At 49.3% G+C, this 21065-nt stretch overlaps 1 protein-coding gene across 1 annotated transcript in view; it reads left to right on the top strand.

Moving 5' to 3' along the window:
* The window catches only part of JAKMIP1 (janus kinase and microtubule interacting protein 1), a 148515-nt gene that overhangs the window by 58262 nt on the left and 69188 nt on the right, over positions 1–21065 (top strand). The window contains exon 2 of the mRNA XM_065914058.1: positions 20460–20724. Within this exon, the coding sequence (XP_065770130.1) occupies positions 20596–20724 (129 nt within the window). The 5' untranslated portion in view covers positions 20460–20595. The remainder of the gene's footprint in view (positions 1–20459; positions 20725–21065) is intronic.

Here is a 21065-nt window from a genome sequence, read left to right as displayed (position 1 = left end):
GGAATCGGGTGGAGAGGGAAGTGGGATGGGGGACCGGGATGGGGAATACCTGTAACTCTATGGCTGATTCATATCAATGTATGACAAAACCAACTGAAAAATAAAAAAAATAAAAAAAAATAAAAAAAAAAACAATGTATCCGGCTTGAGGACAGTTTCTCCTTCCTGAAAACTCTGTGGCTAATCCTGTTATCTTAAAATGTAAATTATGGGAGTGGGTCTAGGAAGATCTTTACAACCTCCAGACATTCTTTTGATTCATTGTAATAACTAATTAAAAAGTATCTAACTCCCTTGCTAACACTAGCGAGGGTGGCACTCTTTCTGCCCCTATATCAGGGGCTATATCTGCCTCTATATCAGACACTTTCTCTCTTTTATACTTTAATAAAACTTTATTACACAAAAGCTCTGAGCGATCAAGCCTTATCTCTGGCCCTGGATTGAATTCTTCTCCTCCGGAGGCCAAGAATCCTGGCGTCTTTCGTGGTTCAGCATCAACCTTTGAAGGTGGGGAGACGCCCTCCATTCAGGAATGTCCCACTCAGTATGAGTGCCGGGCCCCGTGCACACACTGCTGGGATCATGGCCCCACACCTCCGGCTCCATCATGGCTCAGCTCTGGGCTCTTGAGACAGTGCTTCACCCTCTCAAACCCTCAGTTTCTGATTCTCTGAAGGGTGGGGAAGAAGGACACTGTGTTGGAGTGTCTGCTACAGCACCAGGGCTGAAGTAATTCTCACTGGTGCCCCTCCTAAAGAGTTTTCAGTTGACACTAATTATCTTGATTGCAGTTCTTATTTAATTACTTCTTTCTCCTGCCCAAAGGATACCTTCCGTCAGATCTGAGAAATGGTATTGTATCAAATTGTCTGAGCATTTTTTTTTTAAAGGGAGGAGGTATGGCCCATCATTGCAAGCTCCTTTTAAGTTAACTACTTAATTTTATTTTTGGCTGCACTGGGTCTTCCTTGCTGTATGTGGGTTTCTCTAGTTGCAGTGGGGGCGGTGGCTACTCTCTAATTGCGGTGTACAGGCTTCTCATTGGAAAGCCGGGGCTCTAGGTGCAAGGGCTTCAGTAGTTATGGCACAGAGGCTTAATTCCCCTGCCACAGGTGGGATCTTACCAGACTGGGGGTCGAACCCATGTCCTCTACATTGGCAGGCAGATTTCCAACCCCTGGACTACCAGGGAAGTCCATGTCTGAGCATTTTTTTTTTCTTTTTAATGTATTGTTTTATTGAAGGATAACTGCTTTACAGAATTTTGTTGTTTTCTGTCAGACCTCAACATGAATCAGCCATAGTACATATTTTTTAACCCCCTTTTTATGTACAAGCATTGCATGTTCATGTGGAAAATTTGGAGGAGACAAAGAGATTAAAAGTCACTGATTTCCCTGCAAAGTGACTGTCAAGTCCATTCTCTTACCGCAGCAGGAGGGCTCGTCTCTGACCCAGCAGAGGACCCTGAGAAAGGCCAGTCTGCACCCACGGAACAGCCTTAAATTGACCTGGGGAGACTGGATGTCTGTCAGGCCCCGTGCTGATGGAGCAGGCCCTTGGTACATGCTCCAGCGAAGCCCCTCGGTACAGCCTTTCAGGGGGCGGGGTGGGCGCTGCACCCCCACAGCCGAGCCAGCCACTCCTTGGGGGGAGGCGTGTGGGGAAGGCTGTCTGTCTCTCAACAAGCCCGTCCCCCACGCAGAAAGGAGAGGAACAGCAGGGGCCAACCTCTAGCTGAACCTCCAGCTGAAGAACCGCTGTTCACCTTTGTCCTGCTCCCGCCGGCCTCTTTCCCCGTGTGTACAAAGTGGTTCCCTTAAACACTGGGACAGCGGTTCATGCGCTGTTGCCATTACTTAGTCAGTAGTCTGCACTGGTTTCCTGCGGGCTGAAGGGCCCACGCACTGGGCGGCTGAGATGACGCAAGCCTACTGTCTCCCAGGTCTGTGGGCTGGAGTCTGCTCCCTCTGAGGCTGTGAGCAGGGATCTGTTCCAGGCCTCTCCCAGCTCCTGGGGCTTTGCTGGCCCTTCTTGGGGTTCCCAGGCTTATATGCATCCCCCCGATCTCTGCCTCATCTTCACACCGTGTCCTTCCTGCGTGCCTTTTCTCCGAACGTCGCCTTTCTACATGGCACCAGTCATGTTGGATTAGGGCCCACCCTGATGATGCCACTTTAACCTGATTACTCTGTTAAAGACCTTTTCTTCCCGATAAGGTCACATTCTGAGATGCTGGGAGGTTAAGACTTCAACATCCAGATTTTTACAGGGGGTGAGGAGTTTAATCCAGATTTTTACAGGAGGATGAGGAGTTTAACCTGTAACATACATCAAGAACATTTCTCAGTATCATGAAATGTTCTGACATTGTGGTTTTCAACTGTTTTTGTACTTAGAGTGGAACCCTTTTAACAATGAAATGTTGAAGTCCCTATGGCACCCTTAAACTCATGTTAAAGTTGGGGAGGGATAGAGGTACCCAGGTTTCAGAGGAGTCCAGAGGTGAGTGGGACTGGCCTCTACTGTAGCGTGTGTGTGTGTGTGTGTGTGTGTGTGTGTGTGTGTGTGTGTGTGTGTGTGTATCTGCATGTGTGTGTATGTGCGGGTGTCACAGTATTAGTTATTAATATTAACTGATGAAATGGTTACTAGTTAATAATTGATTGTCTCCACTGTTCCCAGAGGGGTGGGGAAATAAGTGATCTTTAATTTTATCTTTGTCTTCTTCATATTTTCCACAATGAACATGTAATACTTATTAACTATTGATACTCATTAATATTAATCACAAAAATTAAATTGTGACTTAATTAACAAGTTAATGCAGCTCATGCTGTACTCAAAACAACCCAGCCCCGTGAGGTGGGGGTTATTACTTTCTGCATTTTCCTGGGTGGTGAAACTGAGGCTCAGAGAGGGCAGGTAACCTGCTCAGAGACACACAGCTAATGAGGAATATAGCTCACTCAGTCTGATGCCAGAGCTAGCCCTTGGGAACCCTCCACTCCACTGCAATCCTGAGGTTCTAGAAAGAGATGTGTCAGTGGAGTGAAGGTGAGGGAGAGTGAGGCAGGGTCTTTTCATAGTGAGCATGAACAAAGTACTGGATTTTCTACTGTGTCATTTAACACTGCTCTGTCTTCCTCTTTCATTTTAACTCAGCTTTCTGGGGCACCCCCGTCTCCATCTGTGTTCAGTTGCAACTCTGTCGGGCTCTTCTAAATAGGGGTGTGGAACAGGACAGTGAGTGCTGATGGCACGGCTGGAAGGTGAAGGAGCTTTCTGGGTGCGATCAGGACCGGCTGCCCCATGGGCTCCAATCAGATGACCACAGCGGAGGGGGAGCAGACCTGATTTGTTTGGTTTTTTTCCTGGGCTGGTCATTTCTTGGAAATCGAGATTCTTTACCTTAGTTTGACTCTTAACTAGTTTTAAGCACCATCAAAAGGAAGAAAAACAAGCAAGAAAGGAGTAAAAGGTGGAGTGGTGATGGCAGGGTCCCTTTCTGGCTGTGTGAGCAGGGGCAGAGGCTGAGCCCCTCTGGGCCTGAGCTGTCTCGTGTATGAAGTATTACACACGGCCTTCCCTCTCAGGCTCGCGAGACTTGATGAGATGACTCTGTGCCCACACTTAGCACATTCTCCTCAGTCCCTAATTGGCACTTCCCTCATTCCCAGAAGAGATATTATCACTTGGGTGCTGAAATAGGATATTTCAAAAGTGCTTAAATATTCTCATGGTTATTTGGGTGTCAGTCAGTTCAGTCGCTCACTCATGTCTAACTCTTTGCAACCCCATGGACTGCAGCACACCAGCCTTCTCTGTCCATCACCAACTCCTGGAGTTTACTCAAACTCATGTCCGTCTACTCGGTGATGCCATCCAACCATCTCGTCCTCTGTCATCCCCTTCTCCTCCTGCATTCAATCTTTCCCAGCAGCAGGGTCTTTACCAATGAGTCAGTTCTTCATATCAGATGGCCAAAGTATTGGAGTTTCAGCTTCAGCATCGGTCCTTCCAATGAATATTCACGACTGATTTCCTTTGGGATGGACTGGTTGGGTCTCCTTGCAGTCCAAGGGACTCTCGAGTCCTCTCCAACACCACAGTTTATAAAAGCATCAATTCTTTGGCGCTCAGCTTTCTTTATAGTCCAACTTTCACATTCATATGTGACCACTGGAAAAACCATAGCTTTGACTAGACAGACCCTTGTTGGTAAAGTATTGTCTCTGCTTTTTAATATGCTGTCTAGATTTGTCATAGCTTTTCTTCCAAAGAGCAACTGTCTTTTAATTTCCTGGCTGCAGTCACCATCTGCAGTGATTTTGGAGCCCCCCAAAATAAAGTCTCTCACTGTTTCTATTGTTTCCCCATCTATTTGCCATGAAGTGATGGGACCAGATGCCATGATCTTTTTGTGAATATTGTGAATTCATTTTGTGAATGTTGAGTTTAAGACAACTTTTTCACTCTCCTCTTTCACTTTCATCAAGAGGTTTTTCAGTTCTTTGCTTTCTGCCATAAGGGTGGTATCATCTGCATATATGAAGTTATTGATATTTCTCCTGGCAATCTTGATTCCAGCTTGTGCTTCATCCAGCCCGGCATTTCATATACTCTGCATATAAGTTAAATGAATATACCGCCTTGATAAACTCCTTTCCCTATTTGGAACCAGTCTGTTGTTCCATGTCCAGTTCTGACTGTTGCTTCTTGACCTGCATACAGATTTCTCAGAAGGCAAGACAGGTGGTCTGGTATTCCCATCTCTTGAAGAATTTTCTACAGTTAATTGTGTTCCACAGAGTCAAAGGCTTTGGTGTAGTCAATAAAGCAAAAGTAGATGTTTTTGTGGAATTCTCTAGCTTTTTCGATGATCCTGCAGATGTTGGCAGTTTGATTTCTGGTTCCTCTGCCTTTTCTAAATCCAGCTTGAACATCTAGAAGTTCATGGTTCATGTACTGTTGAAGCCTGACTTGGAGAATTTTGAGCATTACTTTGCTAGTGTGTGAGATGAGTGCAGTTGTGTGGTAATTTGAACATTCTGTGGCATTGCCTTTCTTTGGGATTGGAATGAAAACTGACCTTTTCTAGTCCTGTGGCCACTGCTGAGTTTTCCAGATTTGCTGGCATATTGAGTGCAGCACTTTCACAGCATCATCTTTCAGGATTTGAAATAGCTCAGCTGGAATTCCATCACCTCCACTAACATTGTTCATAGTGATGTTTCCTAAGGCCCACTTGACTTCACTTTCTAGGGTGAGTGATCACTCATCTGGGTGAGTGATCACCCCATCATGGTTATCTGGGTCATGAAGATCTTTTTGTATAGTTCTTCTGTGTGTTCTTGCCCCCTCTTCTTAATATCTTCTGCTTCTGTTAGGTCCATACAATTTCTATCCTTTATCATGCTCATGTTTGCATGAAATGTTCCCTTGGTATCTCTAATTTTCTTGAAGAGATCTCTAGTCTTTCCCATTCTACTGTTTTCCTCTTTTCTTTGCATTGATCGTTGAGGATGCTTTCTTATCTCACGTTGCTATTCTTGGGAACTCTGCATTCAAATGGGTATATCTTGCCTTTTCTTCTTTGCCTTTCACTTCTTTTCTCAGCTATTTATAAGGCCTTCTTGGACAACCATTTTGCATTTCTTTTTTGGGGGGATGATCTTGATCCCTGCCTCCTGTACAATGTCACGAACCTCCGTCCATAGTTCATCAGACACTCTCTCTATCAGATCTAATCTCTTGAATCTATTTCTCACTCCCACGTATAATTGTAAGGGATTTTATTTAGGTCGTACCTGAATGGTCTGGTGGTTTTCCCTACTTTCTTCAATTTAAGTCTGAATTTGGCAATAAGGAGTTCATGATCTGAACCACAGTCAGCTCCAATCTTGTTTTTGCTGACTGTGTAGAGCTTCTCCATCTTTGGCTGCAAAGAATATAATCAGTCTCATTTCAGTGTTGACCATCTGGTGATGTCCATGTGTTGAGTCTTCTCTTGTGTTGTTGGAAGAGGGTGTTTGCTTTGACCAGTGCATTCTCTTGGCAAAACTCTGTTAGCCTTAGACCTGCTTCGTTTTGTACTCCAAGGCCAAATTTGCCTGTTACCCCAGGTAGTTCTTGACTTCCTACTTTTGCATTCCAGTCCCCTATAATGAAGAGCACTTCTTTTTTGGTTGTAGGTTCTAGAAGGTCTTGTAGGTCTTCATAGAACCATTCAACTTCAGCTTCTTCAGCATTACTGGTCAGGGCATAGACTTGGATTACTGTGATATTCAATGGTTTTCCTTGGAAACAGATCATTCTGTCATTTTTGAGATTGCACCCAAGTATTGCATTTTGGACTCTTTTGTTGACTATGATGGCTACTCCATTTCTTCTAAGGGATTCTTGCCCACAGTAGTAGATATAATGATCATCTGAGTTAAATTCAGCCATTCTGTTTATTTGGGTGTAAACAGACTTAAATATGGATTCACAGGTGCCTGCTGGAAGCCAGAACACTTTTGTAAGTGCTGAAGGAGTGGTCCATTCACTATGTGATTCTTCTCTTCCCATTATTTCTTGATCCCCAAGACACCGGTCTCTATCAAGGTGTTAGGTGATGATTTGAAAACATTTGTAAGCATTTTTGTAGGAGGCAGCAGTTCTACTGTGCAGTGCTTTGGGGAGGAACCAGTGAACTTGGCTGTCGAAGGTTTGGGTTCAAATCCAGGCAGGCTGTGGGTCTCAGATCCTCTCTCTTCTTCCGTGTAAAATGGGGCCATAAATGACTTCCCAGAGGGTTTGTGAGAGTTTTAATGCAGTGAATATTAGGGACACTAGAGTGTTTCACTCTTAAAAGCACTATGTTCATGATGGCATTTTTATTAAGGATGGGCCAGGCTGCGTCTGGGAAATGCCCATCCCTGGAATGGGATGGGTCAGCCCTGGTGACCTCCCACAGCTGGGGGATGGGGAGGAGTGGTTCCTGAGGAGGCTGAGCCGCCCTGCCCGAGCCCCAGACTCCAAACAGATGGGCCTGCATCTTTCATCTCCCTCTACCCAGGTCCTGCTGTCCGGCCAGGGCTCAAGACGTTGCCTCCATCACCCAGCCCCCAGCTGGAAGCCACCTCTCTTGCCTCTGGGTCTCCCCAGCGGGTCATCCCTCATTATCATTTTCTGTTTGGGGCTGCAGTAGTTCATGGACACATCACCCCTTCCCTGCTGGACCTGAAGTTCTGGTAGGTCAGGGGATCAGGTTTATCTTTCTGCCCCAGGGCCATGTGCAGTGTGCCTAAAGGAGGGTACCGCAGTGTCACCTGAGTGTACGTGCAATCTCCTCTTTCACAGGCACTCGCTGGCTGCTCCGAGGCAAACGCCAAGGTCTCGCTGCTGCAGAGTGCCTAGTCTGATGGCGGAGACGGTGCCAACACAGTGTGATCAGGGCTGTGAGGAAGAGAACCAGGGGACTGTGGGTGTGAAGAGGAAGCCCTCTACCCTTCCGGGGGGCTAGGAAGTGGCGCCCATGGGAGATTACCTGGGGAGGTGATGCCCGCGCTGAATTTTGAAGAAGATGGACAGGTGGAAATGAGGGGGACAGGCATTTAAGGAGGAGAGTATCAGCAAGGTTTGTGAGGCTGTGTTGCGGTAACAAAAGAACCCTGAAAGGTCAGTTCTAGGTCACTCATGCGCTGGGGCAGGCCCACTGGGGCTCTCCTCAGCAGCGATTCAGGGATCCAGCCCTCCCCGTCTGCTCAGGCCACCATCTCTACACATGGCTTCTGAGGTCTGTGCAGCAGGAAGAGAGAGAGGAGGACACACACGGGCTCTTATGTGCTTTTGCACAGAAGGGAGAGAGGACATTGCTGCTCACACATCATTGACCAGGCAGTCATGTGACCCTCACATGTTGCAGGGGAATCTGGGAAATGGAGGGAAGTGAATGGAGGGATTTGCTGAGCATGCAGGGACCCTACTTCCGCAGGTGCCGGGGCCTCAGAGAATGTGGTTCCAGCCCCAGAGCTTTAAGCTCTGCAAGAAACTCGATAAAACTAACCCCCTCCCCCACCCATATTGAGTATTTATATCATGGTTGCAAAAGAGACCCATGGACAGAACAAGAGTTCAGAAAGTAAAGGGAATCTGATCACAAAATACAAGGATTAATCTGTTTGTAGACTTTCAACACATTTTTTAAGGAGTTGGGGTAACATTGGCCCCGCCTCTCTCTTGCTCTCCCTCTCTCCCTCTCAAAACATAAATAAGCTTTCTCATATGGAAACAAAATCTTTGTATTTGAGTCTCCTAAGCCTTTCATAAGACGACAGATGATTGCATGGCATCACCGACTCAATGGACATGGGTTCGAGCAAGCTCCGGGAGTTGGTGATGGACAAGGAAGCCTGGTGTGCTGCGGTTCATGAGGTCACAGAGTCAGACATGACTGAATGACTGAACTGAACTGAAGCCTTACAGAGGAGTTGTGAGCAGGGTTCCAATCCCATTTATGGTGGGAGATGCTGGGGGTGAGATTTTCTCATAAACTATTCAGGAGCACGCACTGAGGTTCCTAAATAGGTAACTTCACGATTCTAGTTGACATGAGTTTTGTCTTTGTGATTTAATTTAGACCATCATGATTGCTGGTATTCTTTTGGGTCACATTATTTTATATGTGCTTCTTGAGTATTATTTTTATAATATGATATTAATCTTATTGAATGTATTACAAAGATCTTTCTTTAATTCAAAAGGAGTGAGTTGTACCTTTTTGGTTGTAGCTTGGAGATTGTGGCAACATTGAGAGATTAACACTGGGTGTCAATTTGAGCTTTCATTTCCTTTTGTTGACAATAAATGCATAGAAGTTGACTGGCTTTTCGCATGCAAGCCCTACAAGATCAGTGTTTCCTTGTAGGTAGCCCATAGTTGGCTCTTGTATTTTGAGCCCTTCTAACAGTTTCTGTCTTTTAATTGATGCATTTAGACCATTGATTTTTTTTTTATTGAGGTATAATTGGCATGTAACATTATAATAGCTTTAGGTGGGCAACAAATGATATAGTATTTTTATATATTGTAAATTGATCACCACAATAAATCTAGTCTTCATCTGTCACCAGGCAAATTTACAAAAATTAGTGTTTTTGTGATGAGAACTTTAAGATCCATTCTATTAGCAACTTTAAAGTATGCAGCACAGTATTATTAACTATGCTAGCCATAGTCACCTTGCTGTGTGTTATGTCCCTTAGGCCACTGATGTTTGAAGTGACTATTGATAGGGTTGGATTAATGTCTATCATATTTGTTATTGTTTTCTATTTTTGACCCTGTTTGTTTCTGTTTTTCCTTCCACTCTCTGCTTTCTGTGGTTTTAATTTAGCATTGTACATGTTTCCATTTTTTTCTTTCCTTTGTTAGTATGTCAGTTGTACCTCTTTAAAAAATTTATCTTTTAGTGGTCACCCTTAGTTTGCAGTACACAACATAACTAACCCAAGTCTCCTTTCAAATGGCACCATATTGCTTCATTGTACCTTATAATAAAGTATTCCTATTTAACTCTTATCCTTGCTCTGCTGTATATATGTTATTTTTTCCCCCTCTGGATTCTTTCAAGATTTTTCTTTATCTGTGATTTTCTATAGCTTCACTATGATACACCTAGGTGTAGGTTTGGGGTCATTTATTCTGTTTGGCGTTTTCTGAACTTCCCAGATCTGTGATTGTAATCAGTAATTTTCAGAAATTCTCAGACATTATTGCTTCAAATATTTCTTCTGCTCCTTCTTCTCTCTTCCCCCATTATACATACGTTATACCTTTTGCAATTATACCACAGTTATAGGGTATTCTGTTCTGTTTATTTCAGTGTTTTTAAAAATTTGCATTCAGTTTGGAAAGTTTGTATTGATGTAACTTCAAACTCACTGATTGCTGAGCCATGACCTGTCTACTAAGGAGCCCATCAAAGGCGTTCTTCATCTCTGTTACAGTACTTTTGGTCTCCAGCATTTTGGGTGCTTCTTTAGAGTTTCTGTCTCTGCCGACATGAGCCATCTAGCCTTGCATGTTGTCTACTTTTTCCATTAGTGTCCTTAGCATATTGATCAGAATTATTTTAAAGTCTCAGTCTGATAATTCTAACATCACTGCCATATATTAGACTGGTTCTAATGCTCCTTCTGTCTTTTCGAACCTTTTTTTTTTTTTTTTTGCCTTTTACTATGCCTTGTCATTTTCTTGTTGTTGCTATTGTTGTTGAAAGCTGGACAGGAAGTATTTGGTAAAAGGAACCTGAACTGGTTCCCACAAAGGTCTCTGTTCCTGGGTTACTGTTCTGGTAAGTTGTTTTTCTTTGTGTTTGCCTATCTACAGCCATTTGCCCTATGACCTCAGTTCTCTGATGGATACAAGAAAAGTGACTGATTTTCCACCTGTTCAGCTTTTTTATTATATGAATGAGAGTGATGACTCCCAAGTTTCCTACACACCAGACCAGAAACTGGAAGTTTGATTCCATTATTTCTGTGTTCGTCCCTTCCTTCTCTTCCCCGCCCCCCATACTTTTTCCATCATTCCTCCCTTCCTTCCTCCTATGGAGGGCCCCTCCACCCTTTTCCTTTGGCAAGACTCTGCCAAAGTGGCCACAGGGCGAATAACTGCAGTGTGACCTTACTGTTCAGTTTCCCTGGTATTTGGGGAGGTGGTACCCACGAGTTTAGACGTGCCCGCTGTGGGTCCCTGAGCCTGAGTCTTGCTGTTCCAGAGTCTCCCGAGTTCAGAAAGGCCTCCCTTCCCTGAACCTGGCTGCACTTTACTTCTTTGGGACATGTCGAGATGGACATGTTAGAACCAGGTGACCGAGGCTGTCCAAAGATTCCTAGGCCCTCCTATCCTTGTCGAAGGTGGTGTCCTTTGTTGTGAAGGCCACAGCCATTCCCATGACCCTGACTTCTGAGGTGAACATGCTGATTCTGTGACCGGAGTGACAGTGGCGGGTGATGCTGCCATGAGGGAGGGCTGTCCTCACCTCCTGTTCCTTTTCTAGAGATTGAAGAGTGGTGGTCCTTGGAGAAATTTCACTCTGATAATCTTTCGACCGTTTTAAGGTACAAAAGACAGGTCTCCTCCTATTCTGCATATGGAAAGCATCAAGGGGTCTGAGAGGAGAGAGCTTTGGGCTGGAGAGGCTGTCAGCATCCCAAGGGCAGGGAGGGGAGAACAGATACTCAGTACTGTGGCCCCATGCCCAGCACAATGCCTGCCTGTAGGAGGCAAGCCGTGAGCTTGTGCTGAGCAAATGAGGGAGTGATGTGTTCAACCTGCCAAGCCACTCTCAACACCCAACATGGTTACCCAAGGGCAAGACCAAGGCCCTTGATGCTGTGAGCTTGTCATTTTGCTGGGAACCATATTTGACTATGGGAGGTGGGTGTGGATTCAGCTGGCCAGTGAGCCGAGCCCACTATCCCGGACACTCGCATCTCTGTCCACACAGAAGTCTGTTCTTATGTAGTGATGCTTGGCTTCATGGTTGGGGGATTATTTTTACCACGGACTCAGGAATCCTGCATCCCTTGAAGGGTATGTCCTGCCTGAACTTCGTAGCTGTGAAGCCATGCCTAGGCTGGATGTGAAAGGACTGTGTGTAATGCTTTCACAGTTCAGCAGATGTCCAGGAGGGGTCCTGGTGTCACCAAGCACCTCTCTGGGAAGGCACGTTGCGTGGTATTGGAGAGTCAAGCAAATAAGATGGTTTCACAGGAGTTGAGAATCCAGCTGGGCAAGCAGACAAGGAGATGTGGCCATTGGGCCCGATGGCAGGAGCCTTGCAAGGCATTCCCCACTATGTGCAGACTTTCCTCTGAGGCAGTGGGACCACAGCAGGTTGGCATGGTGTTGTTATAACTAATGTTGTTGTTTTGATTATTTTCTGGTAGAGGGGCAAAGTTCAGTTCAGTTCAGTCGCTCAGTCGTGTCTCACTCTTTGCAACTCCATGGACTGCAGCACATCAGGCTTCCCTGTCCATCCCCAACTCCCAGAGCCTGCTCAAACTCATGTCCATCGAGTTGGTGATGCCATCCAACCATCTCATCCTCTGTCTTCTCCTTCTCTTCCCGCCTTCAATCTTTCCCAGCATCAGGGTCTTTTCCAATGAGTCAACTCTTCGCATCAGGTGGCCAAATTATTGGAGTTTCAGCTTCAACATCAGTCCTTCCAATGAACATTCAGGACTGATTTCCTTTAGGATGGACTGGTTGGATCTCCTTGCAGTCCAAGGAACTCTCAAGAGAGATCCACAAGATGGGGTAATAATAGCACCTGCAGCATAATCATTGGGAGACTTCGATGGGTTTGTCCTGTGAAAGGCTGACCACAGCGCCCAATGAGGGGCGCGGATTGGCAGGATCGCCTTTCCCATCAGTAAGCACTCGCGCTTCTTATGCCTCATCACCTGGAGGAGAGGAAGATGTGAAATGTGTGATGGGCATCTTCAGTCTCTAAAGAGCCTTCTGTGTGGCTGGGAAAGTGGGCTCATTTGGGGCGGCTTCAGGATGCTTGAGGCACTCACAGAAGAGGGTGGCCCTTTTAGTTTGTGTGTGTGCTTTCTGAAGTAAGGTTGCCCTGGGGAGCAGATGACCCCATGCGGGCCTTCCTGTCCCTGGAAGGACTTTGGAGAGAAGCTGGAAGGCCTGTGTGAGGGCTCCTATGACAGGCCGCAGGTTCCCCACCCACTGGCCTCATCTTTGTTTACCTTATTTGTTCATAAAGACGCTAATCCTCTTCATGAGGGCTCCACTCTCCTGATCTTATTATTTCCCAAAGGTCCCCTTCCTAATAGCATCACATCAGACATTAGGATTTCGACCTATGGATATTGGAGACACACAAGCATTCAGTCATGATCCTGTGTGTGTGTACTCAGTCCTTTGTGGTGTATGTGTGTGATGTGTACATTGCACGTGTGTTTCAGGGCAATGTGTGTATTGTGGTATATCTATGTTGTGTGTGTGTGTGTGTGTGTGTGTGTGTGTTTCTTTGCATGGATGTGTGGCTTGTATGTTGGGTGTGTGTTTCAGTATAATGTGTGCATTGTGAGGTGTGTGTGTGTGTTTGCGTGATGTCTGTAGAACATCAACAGAATCTACCCCTGCCTATCACTAGAGGGATCGTCAGAGGTTCCTTGGGTACAAAATGTATAACCTGGACTAGCAAAAGGAGGTCAGCCTGCTGCAGGCCCCGCGGTGGGAAGGTCCACAGCTGGGAGACTTCGTAGCAAGGGCCGCAAGTCGCAGCTCGGTGGGAGTGGGTGGCCCTGGGTGCAGGGAGAGTCTTGTGGCGAGGGTGGAATCTTGGCTCTGGTGGCCCCTGGAATGAGGGGGTACTAGGTGAAGGGTCAGCCAGCCCAGGAGGGGGCACCCAGCTGCTATGATGAATGACATCACTGCCCAGCCGTGGGGGCCATGCAAGCTGAGGGCATCTGAGTCACCCGTGGTGACTGCGTGGGTGACCCACCCCACAGCCTCTGAAGCGCCTGGCAAGCTCTGCTGACCACCTGGTGGGGTTGGTGGGGTGATGAGTTCTCCTCTCCCCACTGGGCCGCCACTCCCAGTGACCCCAGGCAGGCTCGCACCTGTCTGGGCCTCAACTTCCTCATCTGTAGAATGGGTCTGTTCCCCTGTGGCAGCCCCAACCCCGCTGGTCTCCTAGTCCGGGTGGTGGCTGAGAGTCGTCCTGGTGAGGCTTGGGCTGCAAGGACACTCCGACCTTGCCTGTGGGGCCAAAGAGGGAGGAGGCCTGGCCTGGGTCGAGTCCTGTGGGGCCAGTTAGGAGGTGGCCGGGGGTGGCTCTGTCAGGCAAGGGGAGACGTGTGCCGAGGACTGGAGGGGACGGCAGGCGTGGCCTGCGGTGGCTCCTGCTGGCTCGGGCTGGGTCGTGGGGCTGCATGAAGGGCTGCCCTCTGTGCCCGAGGGCTCTATCCCCCATAGGTGGTCAGCCCAGGGGGTGGTGGGGAGGGTCACCCCACTGCCCCTGGGTGAGGGGGCCGTGTGCAGGCCAGGAGACAGGGGAAGCTACGGTCAGGCAGGAAGGGGTGAGGGCTGGCCAGAGCCATCACGGGAGGGGACACCACTGAGAACCGGTGAGAACAAGGCTTGGTGGCCTGGACACTTGAGGGTCAGGAGCCCTGGGGGCCAAGGTGAAGGCTGAGCGCCACCCAGAGGCTGTAGAACAGGGCCCAGGCGGCCAGGCGCTCCCGGATTGCTGGGGCCGGTGGCTGTTCTGTCATCACTTCTGAGACCCGCCAGCTCCGGGGTCCTGGGATGTGTGACGGGACGCAGAGGCCCTGGAATCCTGGCTGCAGGCGGTCTGCTCTGGAGGTATCTGTGATGCCAGTCCCCACACACTGGAGGCGTGGCCCGCTCCACTTTGTGGCTGGAAAGTCCTCGGAAATTACAGAGGGTGGTGGCAGGGCTGGGCTGAGTGACTGAGCCCTGCTTCTCGTTCTGGGTCCCCCTTCCAGCCCTTCACACCTGAGCCGCGAAAACGTGTCAGGACAGCCCTGACTCCGTTGACTTTCCTTATCATTTCTTACAACTGTTTTGAAACTTCCATTGACTATTTCACACCCGTGTTGTATAAGAAAAGAGCGTGGACGGTGAGCACGAGCACCTTATTAATTTGTTATAACTGGAGAACGAGATGTCCTCAGAATGTTAATATTTTAGGCCTTGCAGGCTTTTTAAGTGTTAAAGGAATTATTATTTACTCTATTTTTTTCCAAGGGGTGGGAGGGTGTGGCCAAAAAACTTTGCTCTCTAGAAAAATCTCTGCTCTCTTTTCATTTTCCTATCTGTTTGCCTCTTGCAGAATACCATCTGCCAGTTGTGTGGTGTGTTCTGCTGTTGTTTTGTCCTTCTAATGTCCTTGATCTTTAATTTTTTTTTATTGGAATGTAATTGCTTTACAGTGTTATGTTAGTTTCTGCTGCACGGTGAAGTGAATTTGTCTCCCTTCTGCTCTGGGCTGGGTGGGCGGACCCCTCAGCTCGCTAACCTTGTGTGTAAATCATGAGTTGGCAGGCTATGAAGGAGGGAAGGACAGGAGGGTTGCCTGCGGGGTGGTGTGTGCTGGCTTATGACTGATGTGAAAGGCAGCCGGGAAAGCGGCAGGACTCAGCGCTAAGAAGCTAAGTTATCTTAAGTCACTAAACAAAGTGCTGACTGTGTGCCCTGAGCTTTTTCCCCCCTCCTTGCCAATGTATTGCTTTCCAGTGGCTGCCATAAAGAATTCCCACAAACGGAGTGGCTTAAAACAACAGAAGTTTACTTTCTTACACGTTTGGGAGGTCAGAAGTCCAAGGTCAAGGTCACCCTAATCTTGGATGCTCTCATCTTGGGATCTTCAACTTGACTACATCTGCAGAGACCCTTTTTCTAAATCAGGGCATGTTCCCGGCTGCCAGGAATAGGATGTGAACATATCTTTTGGGGGCCACCGTTCAGCCCACTCTAGTTCTCATCAGCCAAAAGCTGACCCACGTTGCTTGGGACCTGCTGCCCAACCAAGCACCCGCAGAGTCACGTTAAACTCCTTCCAGGGCCAGCGTCACCGGTGCACAGCGAGGTCATAGAGGCCGTCTGGGGGTCCACCCCTGGTTTAACGGTCGGCATCACCGTCATGAAAGTCTGAATAGCTTTTGAACCCCGACCCTTGCATTTCCATTTCGCACTGGGCTGCACATTCTAAAGCTGGTCTTGACCCAGTCTGTGATCTGCAGGCCCCAGGAGGTCTGACACATTTGCACCCCTTGTCTCCCTCCACTGATGACTTGAGTGATATTTGTTATAGATTCCAATACCCTGTTTCCTCTTTCTTTTTAGCACCAGTCACAATCCAGGGTTATTTATGTGTTCATTTCCCTGGTTATCTCCCTGGCTAGAAACTCCTATGACGGCCGGGACCCTGTCTGGTCCACCGTTGCCTCCCAGGGCTAGCGTGATTTCTGGCATGTAGCTTCTCGGGTCCGCTGTCCTTCCCAGCGTGGCGCCGAGCAGTCACACCTCCTGGCTGAGACTCTTGGGCTCCTCTGTGAGGACTGGGCTGTGCTTGGCTCTGCAGGCCGCCATGAGCTCTAAACGAAAAGCCCTGGCACAGATCGGGCACCAGGCTTATCTCAGGTGGAAGCATGACCCACAGCTGCTCCTGGTGGGGGGACGAGGCCTTTGCAGAAGTCATTGGCTGTGGGCTGATCACAGTGACGTTGTGTGGCACTCTAAGCCTTGGGCCGGACTGGCCTTGGGTGTGTCCCTGACACAAGGCCGAGTTTGACTGGGCCCAGAACCCTGGGTACCTTCCCCTCTTGTATCCCGTTCATCTCAACATTAATTGAGGCCCTGGCCTGGCAGATGTTGAAGGTGGGTGTTGAGAGCTGTGGGCTTGGCCTTATTGGAGTTTATTCCTCCTGGAAAGGCTGAGCTCAGACTTTGGGCCGAGCCCAGGATGAAGCAGACAAAGCTAGCAGTCAAGTCGTGTCCCTGAGCGGTTGATCATCAGGTGGGGCTGACAAATGAGCAGACACACAGGCCAGCTTCAATCTGTAGTTGTGGGGGCTCAGAGGAGGCACCTGACTACCGTGGAGGGCATCTGGGGAGGCTTCCTGGAGGAGGCATAATGGGAGTTGACTGTGAAAGGCGGTGGGGAATTGTCTTTCTCTGTCAGAGAACTGCATTCACCATGGCCTGCAGGGGAGTGTATCGGGCCTGGAGTGTGAGGTGGGCAAGGGAAAGGTGGTGGGGTGGGGCATTGGCGTGACTCAGACCCTGAAGGCTTGCACCCCTCCAGGGGTCAGGGTTCTCTTCAGAGGCAGCCTGAGCCTCAGATGGCTTCTAAGCAGGAGCGTCTCTGTGACTTTCCCTTTTGAGGCCTCAGTTTTCTCATCTGTAAAGTGGGGGATGTGTGCTGAGCTTCTAATGAGATGACGCACTTTTCCAAGCGGTTGGGAAAGAAACTGGGTCATCCCCAGGCACGGCCTCCTGTCTCTGCCCTTTGGCTCTTCTGCTGTTGGGGTCAGGAAAGCCTGAGCAAGGGGGCCTTGGGTCCAGCCGGTCCAGGGTCTGATAAAAAGGTGGTATCTGGGACTGGCCCCAGAGACTTCATAGCCACTGTTCTCATGACCCCCAGACACTCCTGGGTTTCCATTCCCGTTCCCACTGCTGTCCATGGCCAGATTGCCGTCCCAGGGCCTCACGGAGAGTGGTGGTCCAGTCTGGCTACCTGTGTCCAGCCTGCTGCGCTGCCTCGGACAGATGCTTTACCTCCCTGAGCCCAGAGCCTCATCTGAAACCTCCTTTTTCCCAAGCACCTTCAGTGATCACGGGAGGGGCTGCTGGGAAGGAAAGGGGTCCTCCCATCTGTCAGGCCGCTGGCAGGCTGTGACAAATGAAACCAGGTACACTCTGCCTTGATACCATGGTTTCTAGCGGTGCCCAGTCCCAGCACAGATCACCTTGGCCTTCATGGAGACAACTGGAGGCTGGCATCGCCCCTCCTAATAGATTCAGCTTTGTTTTGTTTAGTGTCTTCACCAGGCCAGGCACCTTGCCAGCACTTCAAATTCTGGTCCCTGTGAAGTCAGTGCTGTGGGTCCCGTTAAACAGATGTGAAAACTGAGTCTTAGAGAAGTTCAGGAGTTTGCCCAGGACCAGTGACTCAGACGGTAAAGAATCCACCTGCCAGTGCAGGAGACCCAGGTTCGATCTCTGGGTCAGAAAGATCCTCTGGAGAAGGAAACAGCTTACCCACTCCAGTATTCCGGCCTGGAGAATCCCATGGACTGTATAGTCCATGGGGTAGCAAAGAGTTGGACACGACTGAGCGACTTTCACTTCGCTTCACTTCCTTTAAGAAAAACGGCATCATTTTTTTTCTGTTAAATAGTAATAGAAAATTCAATTTACTCAGAAGAGTATAAGAAGAAAAAGGAACTGCTGTCGCATCATCACTTGGCTGTCCCTGCCGACACCTGGGAGGTGCGCCTACCTTTTCCTCACCTCTGTGTCCCCAGAACGCGGGGCCCGGCGCCGAGCAACTGCTCAACACATAGTTATGACCAAACGAAAAAGATGAACAAACGCAGTTCAGAAAATTGTGATCACAAATCATATTTGTCCTTTGACGCGGCCTTTTTCCACTCTACGATGCTGGCCTTTCTCCCTGTGGGATTTGCTCTCACTGCCTGGATGTAATTTACCTGCCCCGTCTGTTGTGGCTGAGCGTTTTGTCGCTGGGAAGAACATCCGCGTGTTCGTCCAGAGACCGAATCTCTGCTTAGCTAAAGTGCATTCCTAGAAGGGGCGTTGTGGGGCCACAGGATGGAACAGAAGGGGCAGCCTCCCCTTTCCCGGGTGTCTGGAAGATGCTTCCTGCTCCTTGGGCTGTGGGGGAGACACAGGCAGAGGCCCAGGCCGATTTCTGAGAAGCGCTGTGGTTGCAGGAGCAGGCAGGTCAGAGGAGAGAGGAATGAATTACGGTTTGTGCTTTCCTAAGTCCAATCGGAGCAAATGGAGTTCATCCTCCTCTGAAGACAGAATGTACCTTTCTGGAATCGATCCGGGGTCGGGAGGGGAGGTTGATTACTCCAAATAAACCTCCATGGCATGCTGAGAGACAGCCTCCATTACTGCCTTCCCAGATTCCTAGTTGGATGGACATCCCGGGTCCCCAGGGCTAGCAGGTCACGCTGGACTGGAATTCATGGCCATTGTACATCCTTAGCTCACCAGACCCACTGGCATTGACGAGCCCCCCCCCCCTACCCCCTGCCCCACACCGCCCCCTGGCCCCCTCCCAACTCCCACCCCACCAAGCAGCCCCTGCCCAGGCCACGGACCCCATGCTGCTGAATCTGATGGCCAGTCTTCCTCTTTACCTCTCGGGAGCTGCCCGTCGAGTCCTTCCTTCTTCTAGAAGCACTTTTTTCTCTTAGCTTCCCTGGTTCTGTTTTTCTCCTTCAGTCTACAGACTCTTATTTACCATTTTTCTTGCTGATTTTGTATCTCCTCCCTGACCTCCCAAGGTTGGTCTGCCACCACTCTGGAATGCTCTCTTGTTTTCCTCTCTCCATTTTCTCCCAAGACTTCCCCGGTGGCTCAGACGGTAAAGCATCTGCCTACAATGTGGGAGACCTGGGTTTGATCCCTGGGTCGGGAAGATCCCCTGGAGAAGGAAGTGGCAATCCACTCCAGTACTCTTGCCTGGAAAATCCCATGGATGGAGGAGCCTGGTAGGCTGCAGTCCATGGGGGTCACAAAGAGTCAGACATGACTGAGCAACTAAACTTTCTTTTCCACTAACTAGCTGTGTGGCCTGAGGTAGCTCACGTAGCTTCTCTGCGCCTCACTTGCCTCATCTCTATGATGGGTCTGATAACTACCTACCTCTCCAGGTCCTGCAAGGATGACACGCTTCCCTTCTCTCATCATTCAGCATGTGATAGGTGCCTTGTAACTGTCTTCTGTGGTCACTCATTCATTCTCTGATTCACTCAGCAAGTGTTGATGGGGCGCCTCCTGCATGCTGGGCTCTGTTCTAAGCGCGGAGAACACCGAGAGAACTAAACAGATGTAGACCCTGCTTACTTGAAACTCATATCCTGGGGTGGGGGAAATAGACAGGAAGTAAGTGAATGTCCATTTGTCACATGGAAAGCAGTAACAGGGCAGAGCGAGGAGCAGGGGGCCCAGAGTCAGGCTCACAGCGCCGAGCAGCCTGGGGTTGGCTGGGCACAGCACTGGGAGCTGGGAGCCCGTGCTGCCTCGCCCCAGGCTGGCTTGGGCACCTCCGCTGGGCCCAGAGCTAGCGGTTCTCGTCAACCAGTGCTGGGCTAGTCCTGGGAGTGCGGAGGGAACCACTAATCATAAAGGTTAGACTCCATAAGGAAGTCTAAAAGCCCAGTTTTCAGCGTGCAGTCCTTAACCTGCTCCGGCTTTGTGCTCCCGGTGCACAGTGTGATACCATGTGGGCTGTACCTTGATACCACGGGACCCCCTCGGCTCCTGCCTTAGGAGCAGGCATCCGATAACTGAGGCTCAGTGACATTTGCAGACCAAGGCTTACAGTTGCGTAGGTGGCATAGTCTCATCTGGACGAGGCCAGGCCTGGACCAGACAGAGCTACTCAGTGAGGAGTGGTCACGGGGAACCTCACCTGGGAGCATGGGAGACATGCAAATCGGATCCCAGGACCATAATAAGCTTCCAGGTGATTCTGCTGCAGCCCTAGCTGGAGAAGTGCTCGGTTGGTTTTGGATGGCAGGGCATCCTTGGGTTAGCAGTGCAAGTTCAGGGAGGGAGGCCTCAGTGAATGCTGGCTGCACTCCTTTTAGAGTGCCCCAGGCAAGAGGGACAATACCCCCCTGCCCCGCGCCTCTGCTGACCTGGTCTCCTCCTTCTCCCAGGACCCCAAGTGATGGTGGTTTACACGGAGGAGGAGCTGAGCCCTGCGAGACTGGTTAGCACGGCGGAGCTGGGAGCGGTGCCTGCTGGCTGGCGGGAGTGAACGTGAGATCTCAGCGTCTCAACTCGAGAGGAAGCATGTCTAAGAAAGGCCGGAGCAAGGGCGAGAAGCCCGAGATGGAGATGGACCCGGTGCAGATGGCCAACGAGGAGCTGCGGGCCAAGCTGACCAGCATTCAGATCGAGTTCCAGCAGGAAAAGAGCAAGGTGGGAGGGGCGCGGGTCTCCCGGCTCAGGTGAGGGGTGGGCTGTGAATTCCTGGTGGACAGACTGCCTCGGGAGGGTGTGTCCCCGGGCTGGGGTGGGATTGGTCATTCCACCTCTCTGAGCCTCAACTTGCCTCTCAATAAAATGGGTATAACATTGGTATAGAGGCCACGAGGGTGTGAATCCTGTCCCACCCCCTACCTTTGGCTCTGATCTCAGGCCAGTTACTTCACTCTCCATACCATAACTCCCCTTGCCTGCAAGATGGGATCATAATAAGACCACCTGATAGGCTGGTGGTCAGGAGTGAGGGTGTAAATACACATACATGAAGGGCTCAG

Source organism: Muntiacus reevesi, chromosome 22 (assembly GCF_963930625.1).
Source record: "Muntiacus reevesi chromosome 22, mMunRee1.1, whole genome shotgun sequence".
Classification (NCBI taxonomy): domain Eukaryota; kingdom Metazoa; phylum Chordata; class Mammalia; order Artiodactyla; family Cervidae; genus Muntiacus; species Muntiacus reevesi.
This window is presented reverse-complemented; position numbering and strand designations above follow the sequence as displayed.